Genomic DNA, 26,397 nt, shown 5'->3' with positions numbered 1-26,397 from the left:
GACTCAGAGTTCTAATACTCTTCCTCGTCTCATCAATTACAATCATTGTCCTTAGCTCATAAAATAAGATAAATAATGGACGAAGTATAAAATGTATGAACATGATATGCTATAAGTAACGAATTGAATATATAAAGTATGGATGTATGAACATAGACGAAACGATTAACTTATATGATTCTCACTCAGATCCCTGTCTCCGAGATTGGGTTTTTCATTATATGGTGGGGATTACCGAAATAGTCGAATGACTTTGAGACTAATATAAGCCTGCGTAGCAGGAGGAACCTCACTTACACTTTCTCTATTTCTCTGTCTCTCTCCTCTTCTCTTCTCAATGTTTTTCCCCCTCCCTTTTCACTTGGGAAAGAGGGGTATTTATAGGGTGGTTACATGGGGTTCACTTCTGAAGCCCGTTATAACCTTATCCTCCTGTGTCTTGTGCCGCTTACGCAGAGGTCTTCGTGTTCTTGGTCTTCTCTGCGTGTTCCGTTTGAATATTCAGTGTTATCTGCGCTTCCTCCACAGGCTGACTGACACTATGCTGTTTGAGGGTATTTAATGCGGGTAGTTGAGATGTCTGTCCGCGGCAGACAGTTGTCCTCTACCCCTGTCTTGTCTGCGTCAGTCTGACTATCCCCAGCCGTAGATCTTAGATCTTTCTGGGGATAGGATAAAGTGAATCTCGGGTTATCCTTCAGTGCTTCGCAGTGTTCTAGTGTTTCCGTCTTCCTCGATCCCCTACCGTTGGATCTGATGGGTGGCGACGCTATCTTGATAAGACGCGTCTCTTGGCTGTCCACGTGTGATATCATATCTTGATGTTTTTAGCCGTATGTCCTCCACGTGTGTATTTGTGGACACGTGGCGGAAGATGAAATGTGTACCTACATCTACCTAACAGGTTCTCATTTAAATTGGCATTCTAGGGTTCTATGTTTTGGTTGAAACTAGACACAATTGGATTAGTTGGATGAGTCAAATTTAAAGGGTACATTGGCCATAAAAAGTAAAAATCTAACTCGTTTCTGAATCAGTGAGTTAACTCTGATTCTTCCACCTTGATCCAAAGAACCCTCCCCATAACAAAAGTGTTTTTTTTTCTAGTGAATGTTTTCACAAGGATTATCACACCGGGTGTGGCAACTTTGGAATTTGATGAATGAGTGCCACGTCAAATAAGTACATTTAACCTAGTAAGAAAAACAAGCATAAGGACAAATCCAGGTACTATAAGTATACTTGCGTTTTTAGGGGCCACTCAAAAGAAATTAGGGGTCACCTTTTTATTCCCATCCATTGAAGGAAGTTAAGGGATGTCTTAAAAATAAAAAATTGTCTATATTGTCCTTCACCTTTATACTAAATCTAAACCTATATCCTTTATTTTCATAATCATATCATTCCACTTCTTCTTCTCTTTTCCACCCATTGAAATTTTTTTCCATCATTTTAATTTTGATTGAAAACAAAGATCATCGATCAAACAAATGTTATGATTGATTGTTTAAAATTAAAACCCAAAATTCATTAACCTTAAAGTTGAAACTTAAAACATAAAAAAAAAAGGAGTTCAACAAACAAAACGAATAGATGATAGTAGTTGTGATTCAAAATTAGGATTTGATTACTTGAAATCAAAAATTTGATCCGAAAATTTTCTTGGATTTACAGTAGCAGAAACATAATCGGTAGATAACTATCTATTTTACCTACCGATTATGGTTGATGTTCTTGGATTTACACTAGCAGAAAAATAATCGGTAGATAATAATCTACTTTACCTACCGATTATGGTTGATGTTCTTCGTTTCTTAAGAACATCAACCATAATCGGTAGGTAAGTTGATCGATATCTACCGATTATTCTTGATTCTAAAAATTAAATTTCTCTGTACAAAAAGTTACGCACAATCGATAGATAATGAACACCATTAACTACCGATTGTGAAAGTAGAAAATTTTGAAACTTTTGTTAAGTTTTGAAAATTTGAATTTGAGGCCATGAACACAATCGGCAGATAATAAGCATCACTTATTAACACAATTCACTTCCGATTATGGTAGTACTAAAATTCGAAAATTTAGTATATTCGGAAGTTAAAGTAGCACACTTTACTACCGATTATGGTAGTACCAAAGTTCGAAAATTTTAGGATTTTGGCAAAATCATATTTTGGGGCCAATATACATTCGGAAGTCAAATTTATTACCGATTATGGTAGTACTAATATTCGAAAATTGAATATATTCGGAGGTTAAAGTAACACACTTTACTACCGATTATGGTAGTACCAAAATTCGAAAATTTTAAGATTTTTGCAAAATCACATTTTGGGGCCAATATACATTCGGAAATCAAATTTACTACCGATTATGGTAGTGCTAAAAGTTCGAAAATTGAGTATATTCGGAGGTTAAAGTAACACACTTTACTACCGATTATGGTAGTACCAAAGTTCGAAAAATTTAGGATTTTGGAAAAATCTCATTTTGGGGCCAATATACATTCGGAAGTTAAATTTACTACCGATTATGGTAGTGCTAAAATTCGAAAATTTAGTATATTCGGAGGTTAAAGTAACACACTTTACTACCGATTATGGTAGTACCAAAGTTCGAAAATTTTAGGATTTTGGCAAAATCTCGTTTTGGGGACAATATACATTCGGAAGTTAAATTTACTACCGATTATGGTAGTACTAAGATTCAAAAAATGAATATATTCAGAGGCTAAAATAACACACTTTACTACCGATTATGGTTGTACCAAAGTTCGAAAATTTAAGGATTTTGGCAAAATATCATTTTGGGGCAAATATACATTCGGAAGTTAAAGTAACACACTTTACTACCGATTATGGTTGTACCAAAGTCGAAAATTAAAGTGTTTTGGAAAAATCTCATTTTGGGACCAATATACATTCGGAAGTTAAAGTAACACAGTTTACTACCGATTATGGTTGTACCAAAGTTCGAAAAAGCAAAAAAAAAAAATCCCTCAAATTTTTTTATCACCTGAATCCTGCTCAAACTACCGAATATCGAAGGGTAATTTTGTCATTACGAAATATGGGAGATAAGGGGTGAACACTGTTTAGGATTGGGTGACCTTTTCTGTTTTATTGTTGGCCCCTAATTCCTTTTGAATGGCCCCTAAAAGCGGTAGGATAAGTATCCCTTAAGATTTTTGCTAGTAATAAAGAAATCTTGTCTTTACAAGAAGAATCCCTAGTGGGTAAAAAGCATTCGCCTCCCAGAGGAAGGTAAAACACTCTTCCTTCCTTTCACTAAAGCTCTTTGTGAAATCTAGGGTTAGGGATTTTCTTCTACTTGAAATTTATTGAATGAAGTAAAATACTTTAAAGGTTGTTTGATGTTTTGAATTTGTATCCAATTTGAATCTTTGTTTTGTCCCGTTGAAATACACTTGAATAGTTACTGAAAGAGATTCTAGGGTAAAATTGAGGTTTTTCAGCTAGGTTATCCTAAACTCAGGATTCTAAAGTGTCACTTTAGTAAAGCTTTTAGTATGCTTTTTTAGGGCTTGTTAATGAATGTAGCATCTGTCTAGTGATTTTTGTGAATGTTAGAGTCAATGGGTAGTTGTTTTTCTGATAATTTTTTTAAAATATGTATAAGACCATAGATTGTTATCTCGATTTGGTGTCTGACAGTTGTTGTATTAGAGAAATCAAGCTTTGTATTGGTGTAATTGAAAGGAGGGATTTTGTTGTAAAACACGGCATTCTTACATTCAAACCTTGTGGTGGTGTATTTCGAAGGAGGGGTTTCATTGTATAACATGGCACTGTAGAGTGTTACTCTATTTTGGTATTTATGTTAGAGATGTTCTGTCACTCTTTTGTGTTTCGCCAAAATGTTTGTAGAACTTAGAATTGATTTCATATGATGCAACCAACCAGTGTAGTGATGTAATTGGAAGAAGGAGTTCCATTGTATCATATGGCATTGTAGAGTGTAATCTATTTTTGGTTTTTATGTTAAGAGGTATTCTATCACTCTTTTGTGTTTTGGCAAAATGTTTTGAGAACTTAGAATTGATTTGATCTAATACAACCTTGAACTGGATTAGTTGTTCAGTTTGTGTGCTAGATTCTTAGACTGCAAGATTTTTTATGCCCTTTTCCTGTCTTCTTTGGATTTCTCATCTATTTTTGGTTTCTTTTTGCAGCTGTGACCTTGCAAGTGCCCTTCGAGTAGTACATTGCGAGCTGACTCTTAAGTTATTAAATCCGTCAAGAAGAGTATGTCTTCTTCATCTCTGTTAATGTCCAAAGATGATGTAAGTTTATGAGGTAAAAAATCGTCTTTCTTTGTTACGGGGCAAACACCACCCCATTGCTGCATCAGAAAGTTGTATATAAGAAGCGAAAGTGATGGAGAATTATCCTTATAAGAACCTTTCGACTTCAATTATGAACCTTCCAGATGACTGCTTTGCTCTTATCCTACAACTGCTTAATAGACCAATGGATCGTAATTCATTTGGTTTGACTTGTCATCGGTGGCTTCATATACAGAATTCAAGTCGACGGAAACTATGGTTCAATCATTATCATCATCCACTTACGAAAGTTAGCCCTCACAGCTATTCTTTTAGACTTACTAAGTTATTGACTCGTTTCCAGCAGCTAAATTTTTTATCTTTATCTCATTGCACCGAGTTACCAGATTCAGCTTTATCCCAGTTACAAATCCATGGCTCAAACATTCAGACCCTATATTTAGAGTGTTGCTTAGCCATTACAGATTACGGATTCACTTTGATGGCTTCTGGGTGCCCTCGTTTAACGTGTATAAGTCTGTACAGGTGTAATATTAGTGATATTGGATTAGAGTACTTGGCTAAATCTTGTTCATCTTTACAGAAGGTAAACCTTTCCTGGTGTGGAATTACTGATACAGGTATAATATCCTTGGGTGAATCATGTTCGTCCTTGCAAAAGTTGAACCTTTCAAATTGTGGGTCGGTTTCTGATAGAGGCATAAGATATCTCTCACAAGCATGTCGGCAACTCAGCTCAATAACGATCTCATACTGTGAAAGGATCACTGGTGTTGGCTTTCATGGATTTTCAGAAACCTTAGCTTCTGTCGAAGCAGTTTCCTGTAAACTTGAACCAGAAGGTATACAGGCAATTGTTAGCGGAGGTGGGCTTGAGTACCTTGACCTCTCGGATCTTGTTCCCCTTGGGACGCGATTGGACAGGGTTGGAGAGGGATTTACGAAGAATCTACGAGTTCTTAATCTTCGAAACTGTCGTGATGTACGCAACACAGCAGTGATTAAAATTTCAAAAGGGTGTCCGTTATTACAGGAATGGAACTTAGCACATTGTCATAACATTGATCTTGATGGATGGAAAGCTATTGGGTCGAATTGTCATAACCTAGAGATACTGCATGTAAACATGTGTTGGAATTTACGTGATTCAGGGTTGCACGCATTGCTTTCTGACGGATGCAGGCGTCTATCAAAGTTATACATTTCAAATTGTAATGGTAGAATCAGTTATTTCACAATTGAGCAGTTCAAGTGCAGAAGAAGTGATGTGAAGATTAAGGAAAAGGAAGTACAGGGTACAAAAACTAAGAACATATTCTGAGCTTCCAAGATCCATTTTTCCTTTTTGGCTGTTACTTACAGAAGTACAGTTTCATGAGCTGTTACCTACAAAAATGTCGATCTTTTTTGTGTTTCTTGCTAAAGCAGTTGAATGCTTGGAAGTTGTAGGAAAAGCTTTGCAGGTAGGGTACCTTTTAATGTCAGATCTTTTTTGTGTTTTTTGCTGAACCAGTTCAATGCTTTGTAGGAAAAGCTTCGCAGGTAGGCTACTTTTTGAAACACGCTTGTATGTTGTATCCAGTACAAAATACTGCATTTGCAGAGCTACTTGGTTGTATATTTTTTGAAACATGCTTGTATCAACACTGATGGAATTTTGTCTATGGCTAGTAATCTTTTATCTACTTCAGAAGTTGCAGAAATGGAGATGATAAGCATCACTCTTGTAGAATCCTTGCAAGCTTGATCATCATCGAACGGACATTCTATTTTTTGTTCTGTAACACATTCCCTGCTGCTGAGAATTCCTTTCTGCCCTTAATGCATTGTTTATAGGATTCCAGGACTCTCCTTCAGGGAGATTTTCCAACTTGCTTTGCCACAATGTTGCAATCTTATGTTGCAGTGTTCAGACCACTATTTAGCTGCAATCTTATGTTGCAGTGCCGCAGCTTGGACCAGTTTTAATTGAGTAAATGCGCGTTAACAGAAATACAACAAAGGAAACTTGTGACATTCATTTGCACAGAAAATTTCTTAGTTGAGAGCCTCATACATCGTTCATCATGGATTCATTATTGTAAAGGAGGCAAAGCGACTATATGTGAGCATTACAAACCAACTTGCTACTGATAGAGCCACAAACTCATTGCAATAGATGATTACTACTAAAGAGACCTTAATTTCTAAACCAAAAAGGAAACATACAAATGAAACACATTGAACAAGAAACAAAAAGAAACAAACTATTCTATACTATCTCTCCCTAACCGCCCCAATATTTGATATACTTATGAGATTAAACACGCAAAAGAAACGTAAGAGTCTCTGTCACGATACCCACTGGACAATCCAACAACTGCAATCCCTACTTCATCTCCTCATACAAAAGGGAGCATCAAAATGGAACATTGAGATCTCAAAATGCAATTAAACATAATTTCCATTTCTATCTCTAATATGTCTGAAGAGATTGGTAAAGAGAGCACCTGAACTGAGACTCTACAATGCCAGTTTAGAGCAACACTTCTTTATTGAAAATCCAGCTGAAAGGCACCAGACGATCTTGCTTGTTTTTCTTTGCTAGAGCTTGAGCTCTCTCTTCCAACCTTCTGATTCTTGGAGTCAACCCGCAGACATACTCTTGAGCTTTCCGTCCTTCAGCTGAGAGACCAGTTATTTTGGCCACATTCCACCTCCCCACGAGAAATTCCAATATATCAGCATAATCTTTAGCGGTGTAAACTCCAAGACGTTGGGCGACAGATGAGAAGTGCTCAAAGAGGTTGTCATCTTGACCGTCATACATTAAGTGAGCTGGCATTGCAATTTTCTTCCTCATCATATCAGCAAAAGCCAATACAGTACCATCTGGGTCGATCTCGAAAAGCTTTTCAGATATCTTGGTATATGCAGTTTCATGACGCTTTTCATCAGCAGCAATAGTTCCACAAATTTGTGCAAGTTTTAAGTCCCCATGCTCCTTGGCATGCCTAGCTGTGTTTCCATGGGAGATAAAGGTTGCTCTCTCCTGAAATGAAGTGTAGATGAATCCCAGATATGGGTTGTTTTCTGTCCGAGGATCCTGTAAAAATCATAAAAGAATAAAAAGATCTTTTTAGAACCGAAAGTATTTAACAACATTTAATACTTAAAGAGAGAACATTTAAAAAAAAAATTGGAGTTCAACAAGTTTATTAGATTTCAAGTAAAGATCTTACCATTCCTGAACCGATAAGATGCTGAATTGTCTTCTCAATTTGCTTCATATCTACTCGTCCACTTAAATAGAGGTACTTGTTGAGAAGGTCCCCATGCCTATTCTCCTCGGCAGTCCAAGCCCTTGTCCAACGAGCCCAAGAAGTGGGGCTTGCGCCTAAGTGGTTTTCCCAGGTGGAGATAGATCACAAGAAGAAAATGTAATTATTGAAAGCGGACTAAGACTACAAGAATAAGGCAATGGATAAAGAACACAAACTCCCAAGCTCATTAAAATGGATCGCACCTGTTTCATCCCTGACTCCATCCAAAGTGTTGAGCATAGTTTGATATGTTGGAAGGGCTTCCTCCGTGATCATATCCCCAACCAGACAAACAAAGTAATCATCTGGGATCTCCTTTGCTCTCTCTCTCAGCTCCTTGACTTGATCATAAAACCCATCTGAGGCTGGATCAGGTAGAAAATCTTGTGGTTGCCAACATTTCTCAACAGGCTTCAAGTGTACCAAGATATTGTCATCTGCCCAATCTTCTAAGCCCTTGAAAATCTCAATCTTTTGAGGTGGCATGGAGTGGGTTACTTGAACATGCACCTCGCGTGGAGGGGTGAAGGGTTTCTTAGCATTCTCCGTCTCCCTGAAATAAACAGAGGAATTCCTTTAAGGATTTGACATTCAAGACCAGTTAAATCCACACAAAAAAAGAAACTATTTTGCTTAATAACTTTAAGCTTTTGGCATGAAGATGTAAATTTGTATAAACATGTAAGCGTGCCAGGTTGTCTCACACCCCACCATATAGGCTAAATATAATGCATTACAACACAGGAGTTGTTCAAGTTACATCCAAGCTTGGTTAATCTAAATTTTCAAGGACATAAGCCAGCAAAAAGCAGGTTGATTTTCCAGAATCATCTAGAGCTAAGAAGAAGCCACAAGATGCCGTACCTGGAGCAAATTGATTGGACAGTAGTAGAACAAAGTTTGATAAAATATAGAATAAGGTAAAATGCAGCATCTTCATAGAATATAAGCACAAATTATATGTTCCAAAGCTACTACATAAAAATGTATGCCAATTGTTGCCTGGCTGATTTCAAGACTGATTTCAGACAACTCAATATATACGCCTATCTGCAATTTGATTTTCAAATAATATCTTAATCAAGGTCAAACAGAATATGCTACCAATTTATAACTTTTGAACCAATGTGTTAAACTCTAATGAGCAATCCAATCTCATGCAGTGACTTACATTACAATGATTAATTTCAAATTGCATATCTAGTTTATGGTTACTCAAAAAGGCGTCCACCAGAGGGAAGCTAACACCACTATTGTAGGTGCCAACATGACATAAAACAAACACATGTAACAAGAAGTCTTACAAAATATATTGCATCAATCAAATCAAGTAGCGAATTTAGAAGAAAAAAGCCATCGAAACAAAACCGCCACAAAGCTAGTTCCAATTCTCTAGTAATGACATGCAAGCAGCAAGACAAAATTTACATGCACCAAACAGCTTTAAAATAGAAACAGATTCATTAAGTTTCACTAACAACAAAAATTCTACCTCCTTCCCAACTCATAGCAGACAAAATATGCATGCACCAAATAAACATATTAGGGTCACGTTACGAAATCTTAAAAATTACGCCTCCCTAACCATCTCTAATTGAGCTCTCGATCATTTCAATAGTGGGCATCCAATCTTCCCAGTTCCCACCACCAAGCTATCTTAAATCTTTGGCGTAGTGGTGGGTTTACAATCTTTACACAAAAGACCAGAAATCCACCTGCTCATAAGTGACGGGCACCAAAGGTTTCCATTTTGATTTAAGTCCCTAAAAATAGCAGTGATATTTGACTATGTATATATTCTAGATGGCTTTTGTGTGTCGGTGATTATATGAGACGAATGAGAGTTCAAGTGTAAACAGATATAAGATGTGTGACTAATTAACTTGGAATTAAGGAAAGAGTACAGGGATACTGTGTATAACACCCGACCATCGCTGAAGGTTTTGGTTGCCCTAATACAACCAAAACACCAAAACTGAAATAACAAAATGCTTTTAACAAAAGCTGTGTGGTATTTAAATGCGTGATTACAAGACACGGCATCGATTATAACTAGCATATATAAACATGAACGATACATAGACATAAAGCATGTGTCAATTACATTCGATTGAATTACAGGTAAGAAAATAATTGACATTTCAACACAGAAAAAAATAAACAACACATCAAAATCAAACCTAATTTTCAACAAATTCAATAAAATAAAGAAAAATTAGCCATCAGAGAAATTCTTGAAAGCGAAAGGAAATATTCTATGCATCATCACCAACTCAAATCCCAATTACTCACTACACCATATACAAAAAAAAAAAAAAAACAGAAAAATCCCATTTCTGTACACCCCCAAACCTAACTGAGCTAAAATTTAGAGAACCCAAAAATTGAAAAATAGAACCATATGTACATTATCTTGATAATTACAGGGTAATTTAATTCAATCAAAAATGGGACCTCAAAAGAAGGGGATATCCCTTTGTAGAATGAGAAATTAAACAAACTTAATCGCCCAAAACATGCATCAAACTCATGAAAGACAGGTAAAATCGAAACCCCCAGAAATCAATAACCCAAAATTGCCACAACAACCCAATTAAAATTCTTAAAAATTGAAGAAAACCCAGATCATCATTTATCAATCAATATAAACGTAAAACTACGAAATTAAAGAAACCCATAAATAAATAACAAAACCCAGATGAATAAATATGATTAAATTGATAACACCTATGACATCTTGAAGAAATGGGAAAGAGAGGGAGAGGGGAGCTTACTTAGCGGAGGTACGGAGAGTGGAAGCCATGAAAACTTTAGGAGACCTGACATTGACAACATTTGGGAAACCAAAAGTTGGAAGCTTTTGAGGAGATTGAAATGTTAGAGGATTGAGTTTCAGAGCCATTTTTCTTGGTTTCTCCTTCTTCTCACTGCTGCTTCTCTCTTTATTTCTGTATTTTTATTTTTATTTTTATTTTCTTTTGGGTTTCGTTTTCTCTCCTCCGCAGAAAGGGATTTATTAATACACAAAACAAAATCAATCACCTAAATACCACTGCCCCAGATTACTATTTTACCCTTCTTTTTTTATTTTCTGGAAATTAAAGTCAATTTAAGTAAATTCTAAAATTAATAAAATGTAAACCAATGTATTGTCAGTTTTAGATACCGTACCACGCTGTCTATTTCTGGCCGTTAGATTTTTGGATCGGTACCTGATAAAACCGGTTCCTACCTTGAGCTATCGGGATATTTTTGAGAAAAAAAATCACATTTAAATGTATAAATGAAATCAAAAATAATGAAAAGAAACTGTTTTCTTTTGTTTATATCGAATCAAAAGATATTAGTAATTTATTATATATTGAGAGTTAGTCATGTTTTTTGTTTCGTTTTTTGTAGCATGAAAAAAATTTATTTTTGAAGGGTAATTTATTTTCATTTTATTTTTGAAGGGTAATACTATATATTTTAAAAGAAAATATAAGAAAGGAAAAAATAATTGCCATGGATTCCTTCTTACTCTAATTACCAAAGTTACTATTATTAATAAGGACACAATGGATACTTTAGTAGCCTACCGATTATTAGGTAATGTAATAATAGTCCTGTCAAGAAGGGTAATCTGGTCAAATCATCTCTGGGAGAAAGGGGCTGTCTTGTTTCTAACGTCGATAAAATGAGGAATATTGGCAAGTGATAGGTAACAAGAAGGACATTCCACGTGGCATATCCAGCTCTGCATGGAATCCACTATTCAATCCCCCAAACAAACCAACTTTTGTCATTACTTGTAAACCCTAATTTTGAAATCAGAGATTAATTAGTGAGTGATTAGAAAAACACTAATTTAGATCTTACTTTGTAACACTACACATAGGCTTATTAATCAACAAGTTTGTTCATGTGGAAGACCATGGTCCATGGTGTCATGTTACAGATTCATGCTATATCTTGCTCAAAAAAAATATTAAATGTCGTTTATATTTTTAGATAGTTACTATAATATTTGTTGGACTTGGATGATTACAGGTGTCACTATAATAAAGTTGGTGGATTATTATTATACAACGAGCGATCTAAGTTCGAGACTCGTCCAATTGTGATAAGGAATTAAAATAATAAACAAATGATTAACTACGACATTGCAAGTGTTAGAACAGATTAAAAACATCACAAAATTGGTTAAAAAGACCAAATCAATAATTTTTGGGTGAAAAAGACATGTGAAATTTCATACTGTTTAAATGGACGAGAATGTAAAAATAGCCAGAATGTAAACAGTTTTATCCTACCCATTTTCAAATATTTTTTTTTTAATTTACATCAGGATGCATCTAGTTTCATCCTCGCTCTTTTTTAAGTTTAAGGCATGATGAATCCAATTTCATTCTTGCTATTTTTTTGATGTTCATTTCACCCATATTAATTTTTACTCGTCCATTAGAACCATGTTTTAAAAATATTTGGACAAATGATCCATTTTCCATAAAAACATTCGAGCAGAACATGTGCAATATTTTAATTTTTACGGGGAGGGGAAAATATTTATCACGACTCCAACTATTCACAAAAGCAACTAGTTATTTTTATTTTGATCGATAAAGAATTTGGTGCTGGCGAGTTTCGAGCAGATCACTATTATCATCATCCGCAAAGTGATGATACCAGTGAATATTAATATGTATCTTCAATAATGGCACAGAAAAAAAAATCCTGCCATGAATGTGCCAGCTAGACCACTATCTCTACCACCACCAGCAAACGAAAAGCAAAGTGATGTTTTTTTTTGAAGTGCCGCTGCAGGCTGATCTTCTGGAGTCAAACTAGCCGTGCAGCAGTGCAGTCAGACCAGACAAAGAGTGGCCTTTGTCAAATATCAAACACGTGATGAGGGTCTTTAGGATAGCCTAACATTGGGGTTCCACCATGGTGCAGTTCTTAATTTAATTGGTCCCAAAATTCATCCGACAACCATTTCTTCTCCTTCCATTAAACTTCCTCTTAGCCTGTCACATACTCACATTCATAACAGCAGATTTAGGGCCACAGGAGCATCCGACTAGAAAGACTTATCTTTCATTTTTTGCGTCATACGTATGTGCGAACTGGTTTTCTTAAAATAAAAAAATTTAAAATGAACAGTTAAAAATACATCATTAATAATCTAGATTCATCGGCACTAAGAAAAAAAAAAGCTAGGAATGTCACGTTACGACTAGTGAGTAAATAGCTAGCAAGTCTGAAAAATTATATTTTATGCGGTCTTGGATATGTGGTATGTGGTTGCAAGGTAGATGTTGGTCTGTCGTTTCACTGATTCATTAATATTGGACACCAACTATGCAGAAATGTCAAAGTTTTGACATTATTACACAATAAAAGGTACGACAAACCAGCCATGTACTGCCCCCTAGTAAAGGAAAGAAACTCTAGTCTAGTCCAACAATTTTCTCTCTTTTTAGCGTAAACAAATTGCAAATTGTAAAAAAAAAAAAAAAAAAAAAAAAAAAAAAAAAAAAAAAAAAAAAAAATTGGAACAATGGAAACTGAAAAACTGAATTAGAGAATTTGGTTATAACTTCAAATGAAATGCATAAACTGTGATCAGAAAGTAAGGCTCTTATGTTAGGCATTTGGAACAGAACGATTTTTAAGGCCGCGTCTGATTTCATTGAATTATCCATCTTTTCATGAAAATAGCGTGTTTTTTCTTTCTAATTACAAATCTAGTTTAATGGAATTATCCAACGTTTTTCCTCCTACATCATGCGTTTTGGAACCTATGAAACAGAATAGAAGAGCTATGAGTAAATATTTTGCAATAGCCTCATGGGAATCTATGGCAAGAATACATTAAAATTACCAATAATAGTACGTACATCTTGGTCAGGTACACGTTCGTGACCATGACCGACATTTTGATCGGAGACTGCGCCCGAGGATGATTTTCATGTGTTGGGACAACAACTGTGACTGGATTCTTAATGCCCGTTGCATCATTTTATATTCTTAGTCATATATATGTGCAGTTTTAATATTAAAAATTAGGACAAAAAAAATGGTTATCGCAAAAAGGTACATTCAACAATGAATGGGATTGCCTTTGAAAGTGAATACCACTTCATTTATGAGAAATAGCTAAACTTATTCAGAGAGCAATGTGTTCGGCATGAAGTTTGTGAGAGACGTATCATCAACTAGTCGAAACAACATCCACAACAAAGAGAAATCAGAATGAATAACATTCTTTCAATCTGACACATGGGTCTGGAGGTGTAAATTGGGACGGGCCAGCACGTTTATGGCACAGCACAGCACGTTAAAACTCGAGCACAGCACGGGCACAACACGTTTGTTTAATGTGTTGTGTTGTGCCAGACAAATAGGCACAGCGACACAGCACAGCACGCGACACGTGTTAACACGCGGCACAGCACAACACGCGAAGTAAGCACGCCACCTCATGCGTAAAATACTACACAATACATCACATTTGATGGAGATTTCACAAAGAAATCATTGTTTTAGCCAATTTCTAACATTTTATTTTCATTATGCTAATTTATTTATATAATAATGCATGGTACTAACTAAAATATCTCAAAAATATTTATTTTGGAGAACATAAAATAAGTGTGCACAGCACGGCACGCCATTTAGCACAGTACAACACATCTGAATCTCTGGCACAGCCCAGCACAACACGCAGCACGCTAAGCACGTGACTTCGTGGGCTGGGCTGTGCCGGGCCGGCACGTTTTACACCTCTACATGGGTCCGAGGAGAGGAGAGGGTCTAGAAGTGACACTACAAACATTAAGGTTCACTCTAGATCTTAAGAGTTTAAAGAATGTGTTTTCGAAGTTCAGAAAAACATATTGATACTGAAGGGGGAAAAGATTCCGAACATTAGGAATTGTCAGTAGGAAAACTATACATTTATATTGCACAAAAGCAGTAAAATTACATGGACAGTCAGTTCGAAGCCAAACTGGTAAAACATTGCATACTTCAAAAGCCGGTTTTTATAGCTTGTAGACGAAACTCGTGATAATGAAGATGGTGTTCGCCTATGATAGTCTTATACCTGAAGAACACAGGACAGATGAAGAAGCAGCAGAACCTTGGCTATACTTTTTGTTGCTGACGATGTTACTCCTGTTGATGCACAAAAATGGTGCCCGTCCGAAATTTACCCTGAAAAAGCAAAAGGAACTTAGAATATATGCTCTACATATTTGGCCATGAAAGTTATCTATGCAACTGAGTCCATTACTAACTTCCATAAACAGAAAGATGGCTTACCCATTACATCAAAAAAAGAAAAGAACTGTAGGCTACAAAAGGCTGGGTGAGCATTCTTGTTCTTCTGGAGTCTCCCTCTTGCGACAAGGTTGAGGTGATGTGTGTTCTGCCTTCATCATTTCAGCATCAGGAGGCAAACATCTTTTTGAAAAAAAGGTAGTAATGCTCTTAGTCCGGATGATCTTCTTGGGGACTGCAAAGAAATTTATATGTTAATTCTACTGACAAAATGTTAAGAAATATCACTCATAGATAGAACTAGGAGGGATAAATCAGGATGAGACTAGAAATTGAGGATGGTCTTCAACTAACAAATGATGAGAGTGTTATACCTGGGGAAATACCAAGCTTGTCCAAAATTTCTTTCTTAACCTGCAAAATACGTTTTAACAGTTCATAACAATTTTTAAGAAATATAAGCTCTTCTCCTGACTAAGCAAGGTATTGAATGAAAGCAACAGCAGTGGAAACTATTAAGCATAACAATGGCTGTAAATTACCTGCCATCGGTTGTCCACAAATTGAGATATTTCACGCACTTTGCTTCCTAATTGTATCTTTGATACCATGGGGAAGCTTTGCTGCAGAGACTCTATCACCTTCGCAATCGCTTGTGGGCTAGATTGAATAGCTGCCACCTGTGTACATGAAGAAAAATATTATAACCTCCAGTCAGCACCAAGTCACGCGCTACCAGATCAATTTCTGCCAACTGGTTATTGACCAGGCTATCTAGGAGCTGATGCTTCCAAAAAAAAAAATAGAATAACAATCACGCAATAAAAATTAACAACATCAACTGCCACTTCACAGGGTCAGCAGCTGCTCAGAATATTTTCCTTACAATTTTAGGTAAGTCCTTGTCTTGTATTACTGATACAGGTGCTGGAGGAGTTGAAGGTGTAGCCGTGCTGCCCTTATCATGCAACTGAGCAACCTCTTCATCCTTTTGTTGGGTACTACAATTTTTTGCCGGTGTCTGTATCTGTGACTGTGCACACCCAGGAAAAGATCCAAGCTTGTCCAAAATTTCTTTCTTAACCTGCAAAACAAGTTAACCAAATCCTGAGCATTTTAAAACCTTACAGAATTAGAATGAGTTCTTCTCCTGGGTAGGGTTGTGCACGGTACAGTTACCACAAGGCATTGAACAAAATGAAGTAACAGAAGTGAAAAATATTAAGCGTAAGAATGGTTGTATTTACCTGCCATTTGTTCTCCGCAAATTGAGATATCTCACGTACTTTGGTTCCTAATTGCTTCTTTGATACCTTAGGGAAAATTTGCTGGAGAGACTCTATCACCTTGCTGATTGCTTGTGGGCAGGATTGAATAACTGATACCTGTGTACATGAGAAAATTTATAATTTCTGGTCAGCCCAGGCCAAAAGTAGATTCTGCATTATCTGCACACAGTTATAGATAGTGTGCTCTAGAAGCTGATGCTTTCAGATAAAAAAAATATAACAATACTTGACGACCTCAACTGCCACTTCACAGTGTCAGCAGCTGCTCAGAAAGTTTTTTGTTTAGCACAATTCTTGTTAATAAAGCAGTTCAAATAAAAAAATTCCTTACAATTGTAGGCAAGTCCATGTCTTCTATTACTGATACAGGTGCTGAAGGTGTTGAAGTTGTAGATGATTTGCTCTTGTTATGAGATTTAAATACCTCTTCATCCTCTTCATGTGTACTATTATTATCAGCTGATATCTGTATATTTGCACTCCCAGGAAAAGGACGAATGCTCAGGGATTGCAAAAACATTTGTTCTATCTTTGAAGTGCCATGGAGATCTTCAGCCATCAGCAGAGCAGCTTTCTCATGCATAAGATTTGATATGATCAAGGGCTTATTCTTTAGAAGAGCATTATGAGTCAATTTGTTGATATAATTCTGCTGCCGAAGCAATATATGGAGTTCATCACTCTCGACATTTTCCTTACAAGTAGCCGAACTTTGGGCTTCACCATCATCATCACTATCAACCTCCATGCTATCAACATGTACTCCCTGTATGAAAAGTCCCAAACATGATTTTAATTTGCACATCGGATTGCTTGATAAAATCCTAATTACTTTCAGATATTAATTAACTGTGACTCAAGTAACCAATGAGTGAAAACAACATCGAATAGTACCTCATTTTCCGATAGATATCCATCGGGTACAAAGAAACCATCTTCACTTCCATCTTCATCCTCCACTATTACATTTGCCTCATCAGAGATGTCTTCCTCTTCGTCCTTCTCACAGTCAGAAAGGCTTTCACCAGGTTCCTCCTGCAAAGAAAAATATTAATCGCAGCTATTTTATTACCTATTATAATGTGTAGAGTCAACCAAAGTGTACCTCTTCCCATTCCTCGTCACTTTCAATATCATAATCCAAGTCAGGATCCTTCCTAAAAGGATGGCGGGGTCCAATAACATTACTGCAATAAAATAAAAAAGATCAAAATGAATAACAGACAGAAACAATAAACTTATAAAATACTACAGACCACCTTTATACTTGAACAAAAGATAGTTCTTCTAGCAGATTCTACTGCAAATCTTAAAAGAAGAAAGCTAACTCAAAGATCCTAAGACACCTTACACAATCTGGCGGTCCTATGATGCATGGAAAACTCCAGTTGCCATTTGAGATAAACCAACTTGAGATATCAAATGGGGTAACCTGTGCTACAGCCTACAGGATAATTTCTAGTTGCAATGAAAACTTACATACTTTGGTATTATATTCTTCATAATTAACAACCATTCCAATACACTTTTTCATACGGTAATATTCTCATTAAACAAAAATAAAAAACAGGAAAAACAGGAAGCTAGAGCTAACCTTTTCTTGGACAAAGTGCCGTAATAAGCTGGTCTATTGCTCTTATCGAATTGCAATAATTTCTTTATGCCATTGCATATCCGAATGGTATCTGCATTATCTCTTCCCAATTTATCATCAGAATTAGTTTCTTCCCACTCATCAACTAGTTTGTCAATGCTCATCTCACCACGGTGCATGACCCCTTTACTAGTAGAACCTACGAGTTTTGCTGAATCTCTAGCAGTTTCGGAGGTCGAGGCGTGTAACTTAAGTTCCTTGACTAATGCAGACTTGGGCTTGCAACGTAAACCCCAACGTGTCGACCTGTCTAACCGAGAACGACCCAATCTATTCCAAGAACGAACATGAGACCTGGAAAACATACAGAGTTTAAAAATTTTGAAAAAGAAAATAAGCCATTCAAATTCAGATTAAATAAATGACAGCAACACAACACATGGGACAACTTACTTCCACAGGTCCACTGCATCAATACCACTGCTTGATGAAAGGGCTGAGTCCATTAAAGATGTTGCCGCATTGAGATTATGTTTTTCCCTTATTACGGAAGTATCTACAGCAGGTGAGTTCATAAAAGGTGAGCCATCCTGGGGACTCAAACTATCTTTTTTACTTTTAAAAAAACGTTCCATCATTGTTGCTTGCTTTTTTACAGCAAGTTGTTTTTTCAACTCAGCTGCTTCCTTTTCTTGCCTTCGCTGTTCTTTCTCAGCTTCCTCTTGTTGCCTCTTGATTTGCTTCTTCATTTCAGCTTCTTCTTTCTCACGGCGTTTTGCCTCCTTTTCTGCCTCTTCTTGCAGCCGCTTTGATTCCTTCTCCTGCAACACAATAAATAAATCAGCTTAGAAATATTTAAATCATTGCCTTGGCGGCGTGTCCAGAATTTCAGTACAAGCACAGAAGCTATACAGAACAAAAATCGCAACAATGTATGTACCGTCCCTTGGAGTCCTAGACTGGAATGTCTAAATTGGAACCACCGACCTAAAAAAAATGCCTAAGGTTGGAAGCAAGTATAAATATATCAGACATTCCAGTTAGGAAAACTACCATGTGCCTATGGTTCTCTTTGGTTATATTTCAAATGAACCAGGATGCATGGTTGCATATTTCTAAAATTAACATAATCATATCCAACAATTATCTAATAAAATCAAACTAGCAAACCGAAGTGATAGCTTTCTACAACATGTTAAGAGGAGAGCCTAAATGGTGTGGTAGTTTACCCAAAATAAGAATCGGACAACAAGGTCTACTTACATTATGCAATTCCATTCTCTTCTTTTCCTTCTCAACCTCTCGCTTATTTCTTTCTAGTTCTTTTGTTAGCTCTTTCTCTTTTCTTTCCAGTTCTTTTGCTAGCTCTTTCTCTTTTAACTTGGCTTCCTTTTCAGCCCTAACATATAACATACAGAGATCAGATGGAAGAAAAGTTGAGACTAATTAAAAAGAAAAAAAAAATGTTCAAGCTCTATAACTTACATATCCGCCCTGTTTGTCTGCGCCATGTTTTGCACCAACTGACGAATAGCTGCCTCATTTAGCACTTTCACAAGCTTACCTGAAGCTTTCGCCAGATCATCTTTGTAACTCGGATGACTGTGCGGTGTCTCTAAAGCGGATATCATTGCTGAATATATAAACAGGAAGAATATAAGTAATGAATTCAACAGATCCAAATAAGATTACAGGGAAAAAAAACAGTCCTGGTAGTGTAAACAGGAAGAGTATAAGTAATGAATTCAACAGATCCAAATAAGATTGCAGGAAGAAAAAAAAAAAGAACAGTCCTGGTAGTGAATACGGTTGTGCAACGTCAGGTATGCTATCCCACTTTTAGACTAGATCCGTCTAGTTGACCAGTGAATTAGTTAACTCATCCTAGAACTTAAAACCCTGGTGATTATGTGACAGAACCTTCTGTAATGTTATAATGTAGCATACAGAAAACGTAATGGTTACGTAGATCACAAAACTACAAATTCCTTTTGATACTTTTATCATCAACTCAATGTCAGCAGTTTGGTGAAAACGTGTAAAGGTGTTATGGCTACGTGTTCAATTTTTAATATACGAAATCCACTTTTACCAAAAAAAAGGCATACCGATAAACTTCCTAGAAAACCAATTCAGCTGTACTCGATATCTCTTTTTGGAAGATAATTAAAAGGAAACAAATAAAGCATGTTGTAATAAAGACATACTAAATGTCGGTACTTCGTGTTGAAGAAAAGGAATCTAAAGCATAATAAACACGCGGTAAAGAAGCAAACAACGACTATACCAGTCAATGCATCTGTCACTGAATAAACTTACCCGAAACAGCAACAATTCTCTCCTGAATTCTCTTCCTGCATACCCTTCGAGCATTCACAACCCCTTTTAGACCTTTCGGAATCAGCTTCAACTCTCTTGTCTAAACACCAAATTTAGAAAGAAAAAACAAAACAAGTCGGCACAAAACTGACAAAAAATACCAATAACGAAACATAAAACACAAAAGCAATCAAATTTATCACCTCCCAACACCACAAGCACTTATCACTATCATCCTCCAACACATCAGCATCAGCATTACCAATCCCATACATAACTCTCTGCCCAACCAATAAAACCGAACTCCTCACAGATGCTAACGTAATCCCATCTTTACTCTTCAATTTCTCATAAATCTCATCAACTAGTTTCGAATAAGGTAATCCACTCTCTTCAATCAAACTAGCATACAACGAATTCCCAGACAAACTACCATCTTTCTCCTCAAAATTCAACTTTTCTTCTACTAACCCCTCTCTAAAAAACCTAAGCAAACTCTCAATTTCTTCCTTCAACTCCTTAATCTTGCCTTCCCTCTCTTCTACACTCACATTTTCTACAGCAATCCTCTTTCTTTTCAATGTCTTCTTTACTTTCTTGACCGCTGTCCCTTCCTCAATCGGTACCCCATCAATCACCATCAAATCCGCCATCACTTATCCCTAAAAATCAAACAAACCCCAAATCAAAATCAAAAAAACCCAAATGAAACAAAGAAAACACAAATCAAATCAAGAAAAACCCAAATCAAACCCTAAATCCTCAGAACAGATCTGAACAAGAAACAAATAATAACTTAAACCAATAAAGATATCAAAAACATAACTTCAAAACCCTAAAAGACCGAAGAAACTCACCGATTTGGTCCAAATCTAGGGTTTGTAACAGTAAAGCTAAAACAACTAGCGATGAATGAAACGGAACTCCACCAAATCCAGAAATCTTGTGACAGGGAGATATTGAAAGTGAGATATCTTTGATTCCGGAAAGAGAAGTTCTGGAGGAAGAATCTGTGACAGTAAACAACTAGTGTTGGTTGAATGAAACGAAACTCTCCCAAATCCAGAAATCTTCTGAGAAGGAGATGGTGTAAGTGAGATTTCTTTGGTTCCGGAAAGAGAAGTTCCGGAGAAAGAATGGAACTTGGAGAAATCGAAGCAATTGTCTCAGTGAAATCTGAGTATTTGAAGAGAGAGAGAGAGAGAGAGAGAGAGAGAGAGCGAGCGAGCGAGGGAAATTTAGGAAATTTTTTAATTTTTTTGGGAAATGAGATTTGGTTAAAGGCGAAGGGATTTTATATCGGACGGTTGAGAAGAGAGGTGTGGAAATCGGATTAATGTTAGACGTAGATGATAAATTGAGTCGAAAAATGAAAACGAAAAAATCTCCCGCCATGTGTTAGGTTTTGGCTCCAAATGTCGAAAAGCATGGGCGGGGAATAAATGGATTACAGTGGGCTTTTGGATGGGCTTTACTGGGTTTTGTGGAGAATCATTTAGGTCTACCTAGTCTGCTCCCATAGCGGTGGTGGGCAGGGTTGTGAAATCGTGAAGGGTAAGGTGACTGTATTGTAAAAGGTGAAGCATCAATTCATAGTTGTTTTTATACGTGCCTTGGTAATTGAAAAAACAAAAAAGAATTCACAGCTTTTCTCACATGAATTTCATAGATTAGTAATGAATATCTACTTTTCGGGCATATGATCACTATCTAGTAACCACTGAGAAAATGATGTGAGTGTCCTTAGTAATAATTCACGAACGAGCACCTCAAAGATATGGACGAATGAGGATATATGGAGAGCTATGTATGCAAAATAGGAAAAGGAAAATAAAATAATAGCGCACGGGTCCGGGCTCACCGGTCGGCCAGCCATGCCTCGGTTGTGGCCAGTCACACGCCTCTCCACTTCTTTTGTTTTATTATTGTTATTATTCCACAACTCTTGACTCTCACGTTCGTGAAAACCCTACATGCAAAAATTGAGAGTTTCAGTCAAGATCAAACTCTTCTGAAAATATAAAATATTGCACAAGCGTCGAACAAAAATACCAAAAATTATCATGAATGGAAGGTCATCGACATGGTGGCACGTGCACTTGGACAATATCGCTACCCACATTGGACATCTCTTTGATTGCTGTCGTATGCGTCAAAAATAATTCACTTTCTCACTCAACTAAATTTAAATGAAGTATGTGGTAAGAAAGAGTGTGTTCCGACAGAGAGGCTTTTGTTGTTATAAAATTCAGTTTCTTAGTAACTAAGGGGGGAGATTTTTGTTTTAGCAAAACAATAAAAATAATTGAAAGCAATAAAATATGAAAATAATCAACAAGAGAAAGATATTGGTCACGGGATAGTATCATTCACAAACATGTATTTTCATCAATGACTAGAATTGATATTTTAATCTCTCATTTACTAAAAGTCCTAGGATATCTTGATCGCAAGAGTATCCCGTTTATTTCCCGATTTTATCACAAACAATATTAAAAGATGTTATTGTGAAATCTACCTAGAAAGCAACCTAAAGTGTAAAAACACAATTAAGTTTAACTCCCTAAGAGCAATAAGTTTTATGAAATAAGACTAATCAATGCAAACAAACGTGTAAAAGCACTAATTCGTTTTAACAAAGGTTATGATTCATATATGACTAGTAGGATATATCACTACAAGCACTACTCACACTATGCTACTTAGAATCAGGGATAAACAACTATTTCGTATTGAAAACCCTAATCTAGCAATAGAGATGAATGTAAATCGGATTGATTCCGGACTCAACCAAACTAGCATTCAAATCATATGACAAATTTAATAATGAATCATAAACAATAAAGTATTGAGACAAAACTAATTCATTGAATCAAATAACATGTTGGAAATCAACTTTATCCCATAACCAATAATATGTGTTTAGCTACTCATAGCTTTTGAGTTCATCATAATCATAATCAATAATAAATTAAGAAGATGAAAAATATGCGAAAAGCAAACCCTAGTATAATCTCCGCTCTCCAAAGTTCCAGCTCCAAGTAGAAAATTACGTGATCCCCACCAATTCCATCATCTCAGCTTTAGTCCCATTGCATCGTGTTGTTCCCCTGCACTAACATTCCTCCTGCAAGACCAACTCCATCTTCTTTCGAATCCAGCACCATAAGCTTCAGCAATCCTCATCAGTGCATGAACATAACTCAGAGAAACAACTCCCAACTCCAGCTGCAATACCCATTTCCTACATTGTGAACCCTTGGTAGCAGCATCTCCATTTCAGCTTCAATTCCACCATGTCGGGTTCTATCACACCATTCTTGACACAACTGAACCTTAAATTCCATCACCAACATCATTACTTACAGCTCAAATTCATCTTCACCGTTCAGTTCAACAGCAAATCCTAAACCTCCATTGACGGATGCAGTTCACAATCGAACTCAAAATCAAACACAACCCATCTTCTTAAATCAGATTCACACATTAGACACAGAAACCCATCACCGATTTCTTCTTATCTGCTTGATTTCAAAATCTCATAGATCCCCTTTTATTCTTGTTTTTCATATCAACACCACTGGAATCAAACCCCTTTAACAGCAAATCCACCCTCTTCTCGATCTGATTCTGAGCAACGAATCATCATCCTTCTTAAACTCTCGATCTCTCCCTTCTTCTGAATTTGTGTAATCTTTCAGACAGCAGCCATTTTTCTCAGAAGTTTAGGTTGTTGTAATGAGACGGGCTTTTCTCGATGCCTAGGATAATAAGATTAATCCAACCACCCTATATCTTTAGATAAAGGTTATCTGAATGATTCTAGGCAGTCACCGCACAGATAAGGGCCGCCCACTGAAGCAGAAACCCCTTAGTGATTTCAGTTCAATTGTCAGTCCTGCGAGACTGACAATTAAGTTAACAAACTCCGCAACTCTGATATGCTTCAAATGCTCGCAGCTTCTTCATACGATGTCAGAATGATCTCATGCTTCCGCCACTGGCTTCGTCTTTTCGTCATCTTCAAGATGATGAGAAGAAATCCTGGATTTGAGCTAGTTTCACTTCCTTTTGATCCAATGACTCCATTGCACCTAATATCTCAAAACTAAACATAAGAGATGCAATTCACAAGGATAATAACAAAGAAATCATAAATACTAGATATGAAATTAGGTGTTTTACAACACCTATCACTCTTCATATCATGGATCCATGTTTTTCCAAAATTAGGGTTTCAGACTAACGATAATTATGATGAATGTCAATAATCTTCATATTGATCCAACTATTAATATTTTAATTATATTGTTTGGTCATGTTGCCAGCATTTTCGTTGCTCGACTGCAACATGGCATTAGACAGTCATCCACTTGGCCGATCATCCAATATTTTATTGGAAGACCATCGAGTCCAATACTTACTAATAATTTAATTCATACTTTGCAATTCGACAACTCATGTTATAGTAGATCAGGAATGTGTATTCTACAAAACTCAAAAATATCGGATTTCCTGCTCGACATATCAGAATAGGTCCATGATCGAGAAACCTCGATCGATAAATCTCATTAGACCGCATTAATCCAAATCATGATATATTACAATTCATCAGACTCGACGTCTTTGCATTATTGTTTTCCTAACAGACACCTTATGCTCAATACAAGAGTCACAGAGCATATCACATTCGTCAATTATGCTCGACTCATCAAGGCTAAGACTCATGGTCTATCCAAGTCAAAAATTGACCAATTAAATACACGCCTGTCTTGAAGACTGCGTATGTGGGGATATTACTTAGGGTTTTGGTCTGACGGCCTACAACACGTGCGATGTAACATTTCATCCATGATGATATATGTGAGTAAGTCGTTCTAGAAGTTGAAGGAGTTAGGAAAGTAGTGGATGGACAATCAACCAAGTCTCACACGCATGTGAAACTGGTTAAACCACGATTTCTCATTCTTCAACTCCTCTGCAACCGTCACACTTACTGAAGATCAATGTGTTAGTTTACTACTTCTGCAAACATAAATTTTTTCATCAGCCTATGATAACACAACTTAACTTAATTCAAGGGATCTCAGTCGAAAACTACTAAACATAACTTATCAATCATTGATGGTTCATCAAACCTGCAGAAGTCTCCAACACATCTGTAATGCTTCAATCATCATTGATCTCACATAACTCTCAGCTCTCCTCCTAAAGACCAACCTTCATCCTTCTTTACGATTGAATTGACTCTGGAATGACCATTGTCTTGGTTTATGCCGGAGTCATACAGATTGATATCTCGAACTCAGAGCACTCCCGTGCAGTACATCTGTTAAAGGTTTAGGCAATTTGCTTAATTGAGGATCCACTTTTCCTCAAAACCAGTAAATCGTTTCCACCCATCAATACTAGCCAATAGGAGTGTCATGGGATTATCTAATAATTCAAAATCACATCTTAAAATTTACGAGTCATCTAAGATGCGCTTCAAAATCACGTTTTGAATCGATGTGAAAATGAGTGGCATGACTCGCGAGTCGTATGAGTATAATAACCTTAGTGGTGAGAGATAATTGATCAAAATGTAAAATAAAAAATTGTTAAAAGATAGCTATATAGAGGGGGTATTTTATTGGCTATGGTTAAATCACTCACAAAACCCCTTAAAACCTATGAACTCACAGAGAGTCTTCAAATTCTATTACATAAATTATCTGTGGATGTTTCTATAAATTTATCAATTTGAGTTGGGTCTCCAAACCCTAGATCATCTAAACTTTTCTTAATATATAAAGTTTCCTCCCAAATTTTATAATTTATCCAATATTAGTTTATGTTTCAACTTTCTTAAACTCGATTTTGCAATTATTTGTTGCATAATATTTTCCCTCTAAATTTTATTTTATTCGTAATTTTGTATACTAACTTTCGAGTTTATGGAATGATTTTCGTACCCAAGTCGGTTTTATATCAAGTTCACACAACGAAATTTCCTCCACCAAATATTATGACAAATATGACTTTTTGTCATTATAAACGTGGTGAACAATATTTTCACTGTCGTTATGCATGTGTGCCTTACCATCTAATGAAACGTCTTACCTTTGTATTTCTTTGACTCGATTCCATCAACTTACCATCTATATAACAAGTTTTGTTAAAACAAGTTTAAAGTGAGTTTATAAGATAACCAAGAACCCAACATGTCATCAGTAATAACAACTAGAAATATTATTTAGATGAAACAAAATATATGTTTAGGATATTGAGTCCTTTTTGATAAAAAAACTCAAAGTAACTAGCAACAAAGTTGTCTAAGGA

General features: G+C 36.3%; 3 protein-coding genes across 4 annotated transcripts; 1 reads left to right on the top strand and 2 right to left on the bottom strand.

The window, feature by feature from the left end:
• Positions 1-3,214: 3,214 nt before the first annotated feature.
• On the top strand, positions 3,215-6,492 carry LOC113344786 (F-box/LRR-repeat protein 12-like). 2 transcript variants are annotated; one of them, XM_026588701.1, is made up of 2 exons: positions 3,215-3,266; positions 4,196-6,492. In XM_026588701.1, the coding sequence occupies exon 2, from the start codon at positions 4,401-4,403 to the stop codon at positions 5,628-5,630; it is 1,230 nt and encodes a 409-aa protein (XP_026444486.1). In that variant the 5' UTR covers positions 3,215-3,266; positions 4,196-4,400; the 3' UTR covers positions 5,631-6,492. The 2 variants fall into 2 exon arrangements, with proteins under 2 accessions (XP_026444486.1, XP_026444487.1); XM_026588702.1 differs by lacking the exon at positions 3,215-3,266 and adding an exon at positions 3,291-3,368.
• On the bottom strand, positions 6,363-10,608 carry LOC113344787 (stearoyl-[acyl-carrier-protein] 9-desaturase, chloroplastic-like). Its single transcript, XM_026588703.1, has 4 exons — positions 10,386-10,608; positions 7,815-8,164; positions 7,531-7,685; positions 6,363-7,394 (listed from the first exon to the last, which is right to left on the bottom strand). The coding sequence occupies exons 1-4, from the start codon at positions 10,511-10,513 to the stop codon at positions 6,825-6,827; spliced, it is 1,203 nt and encodes a 400-aa protein (XP_026444488.1). The 5' UTR covers positions 10,514-10,608; the 3' UTR covers positions 6,363-6,824.
• A 3,867-nt stretch (positions 10,609-14,475) lies between these two features.
• Positions 14,476-21,304, bottom strand: LOC113344826 (chromatin assembly factor 1 subunit FAS1-like). Its single transcript, XM_026588730.1, has 16 exons — positions 20,934-21,304; positions 20,280-20,738; positions 20,077-20,176; positions 19,243-19,390; positions 19,021-19,156; positions 18,211-18,578; positions 17,758-18,111; positions 17,269-17,350; positions 17,058-17,198; positions 16,495-16,929; positions 16,122-16,259; positions 15,761-15,958; positions 15,417-15,554; positions 15,249-15,288; positions 14,917-15,109; positions 14,476-14,808 (listed from the first exon to the last, which is right to left on the bottom strand). Exons 2-15 carry the CDS (start codon positions 20,727-20,729, stop codon positions 14,949-14,951), a joined length of 2,889 nt encoding a protein of 962 aa, XP_026444515.1. The 5' UTR covers positions 20,730-20,738; positions 20,934-21,304; the 3' UTR covers positions 14,476-14,808; positions 14,917-14,948.
• Positions 21,305-26,397: the final 5,093 nt, after the last annotated feature.

This window comes from Papaver somniferum, unplaced genomic scaffold, assembly GCF_003573695.1.
Source record: "Papaver somniferum cultivar HN1 unplaced genomic scaffold, ASM357369v1 unplaced-scaffold_8, whole genome shotgun sequence".
NCBI classification, from domain to species: Eukaryota; Viridiplantae; Streptophyta; class Magnoliopsida; order Ranunculales; family Papaveraceae; genus Papaver; species Papaver somniferum.
This window is presented reverse-complemented; position numbering and strand designations above follow the sequence as displayed.

Bases quoted from the DNA above. Each gene is read 5' to 3' on its own strand.
- LOC113344786 (XM_026588701.1), top strand. From the start codon at position 4,401: ATGGAGAATTATCCTTATAAGAACCTTTCGACTTCAATTATGAACCTT.
- LOC113344787 (XM_026588703.1), bottom strand. From the start codon at position 10,513: ATGGCTCTGAAACTCAATCCTCTAACATTTCAATCTCCTCAAAAGCTT. The intron at 8,165-10,385 runs GTAAGCTCCCCT...TGTTTATTTCAG, and splicing joins ACTCTCCGTACCTCCGCTAA to GGAGACGGAGAATGCTAAGA. The intron at 7,395-7,530 runs GTAAGATCTTTA...TGATTTTTACAG, and splicing joins ATCTTATCGGTTCAGGAATG to GATCCTCGGACAGAAAACAA.
- LOC113344826 (XM_026588730.1), bottom strand. From the start codon at position 20,729: ATGGCGGATTTGATGGTGATTGATGGGGTACCGATTGAGGAAGGGACA. The intron at 20,177-20,279 runs GTGATAAATTTG...TTTGGTGTTTAG, and splicing joins AGTGCTTGTGGTGTTGGGAG to ACAAGAGAGTTGAAGCTGAT. The intron at 15,289-15,416 runs GTAATTTACAGC...CGTATTTTGCAG, and splicing joins TTGTGGACAACCGATGGCAG to GTTAAGAAAGAAATTTTGGA.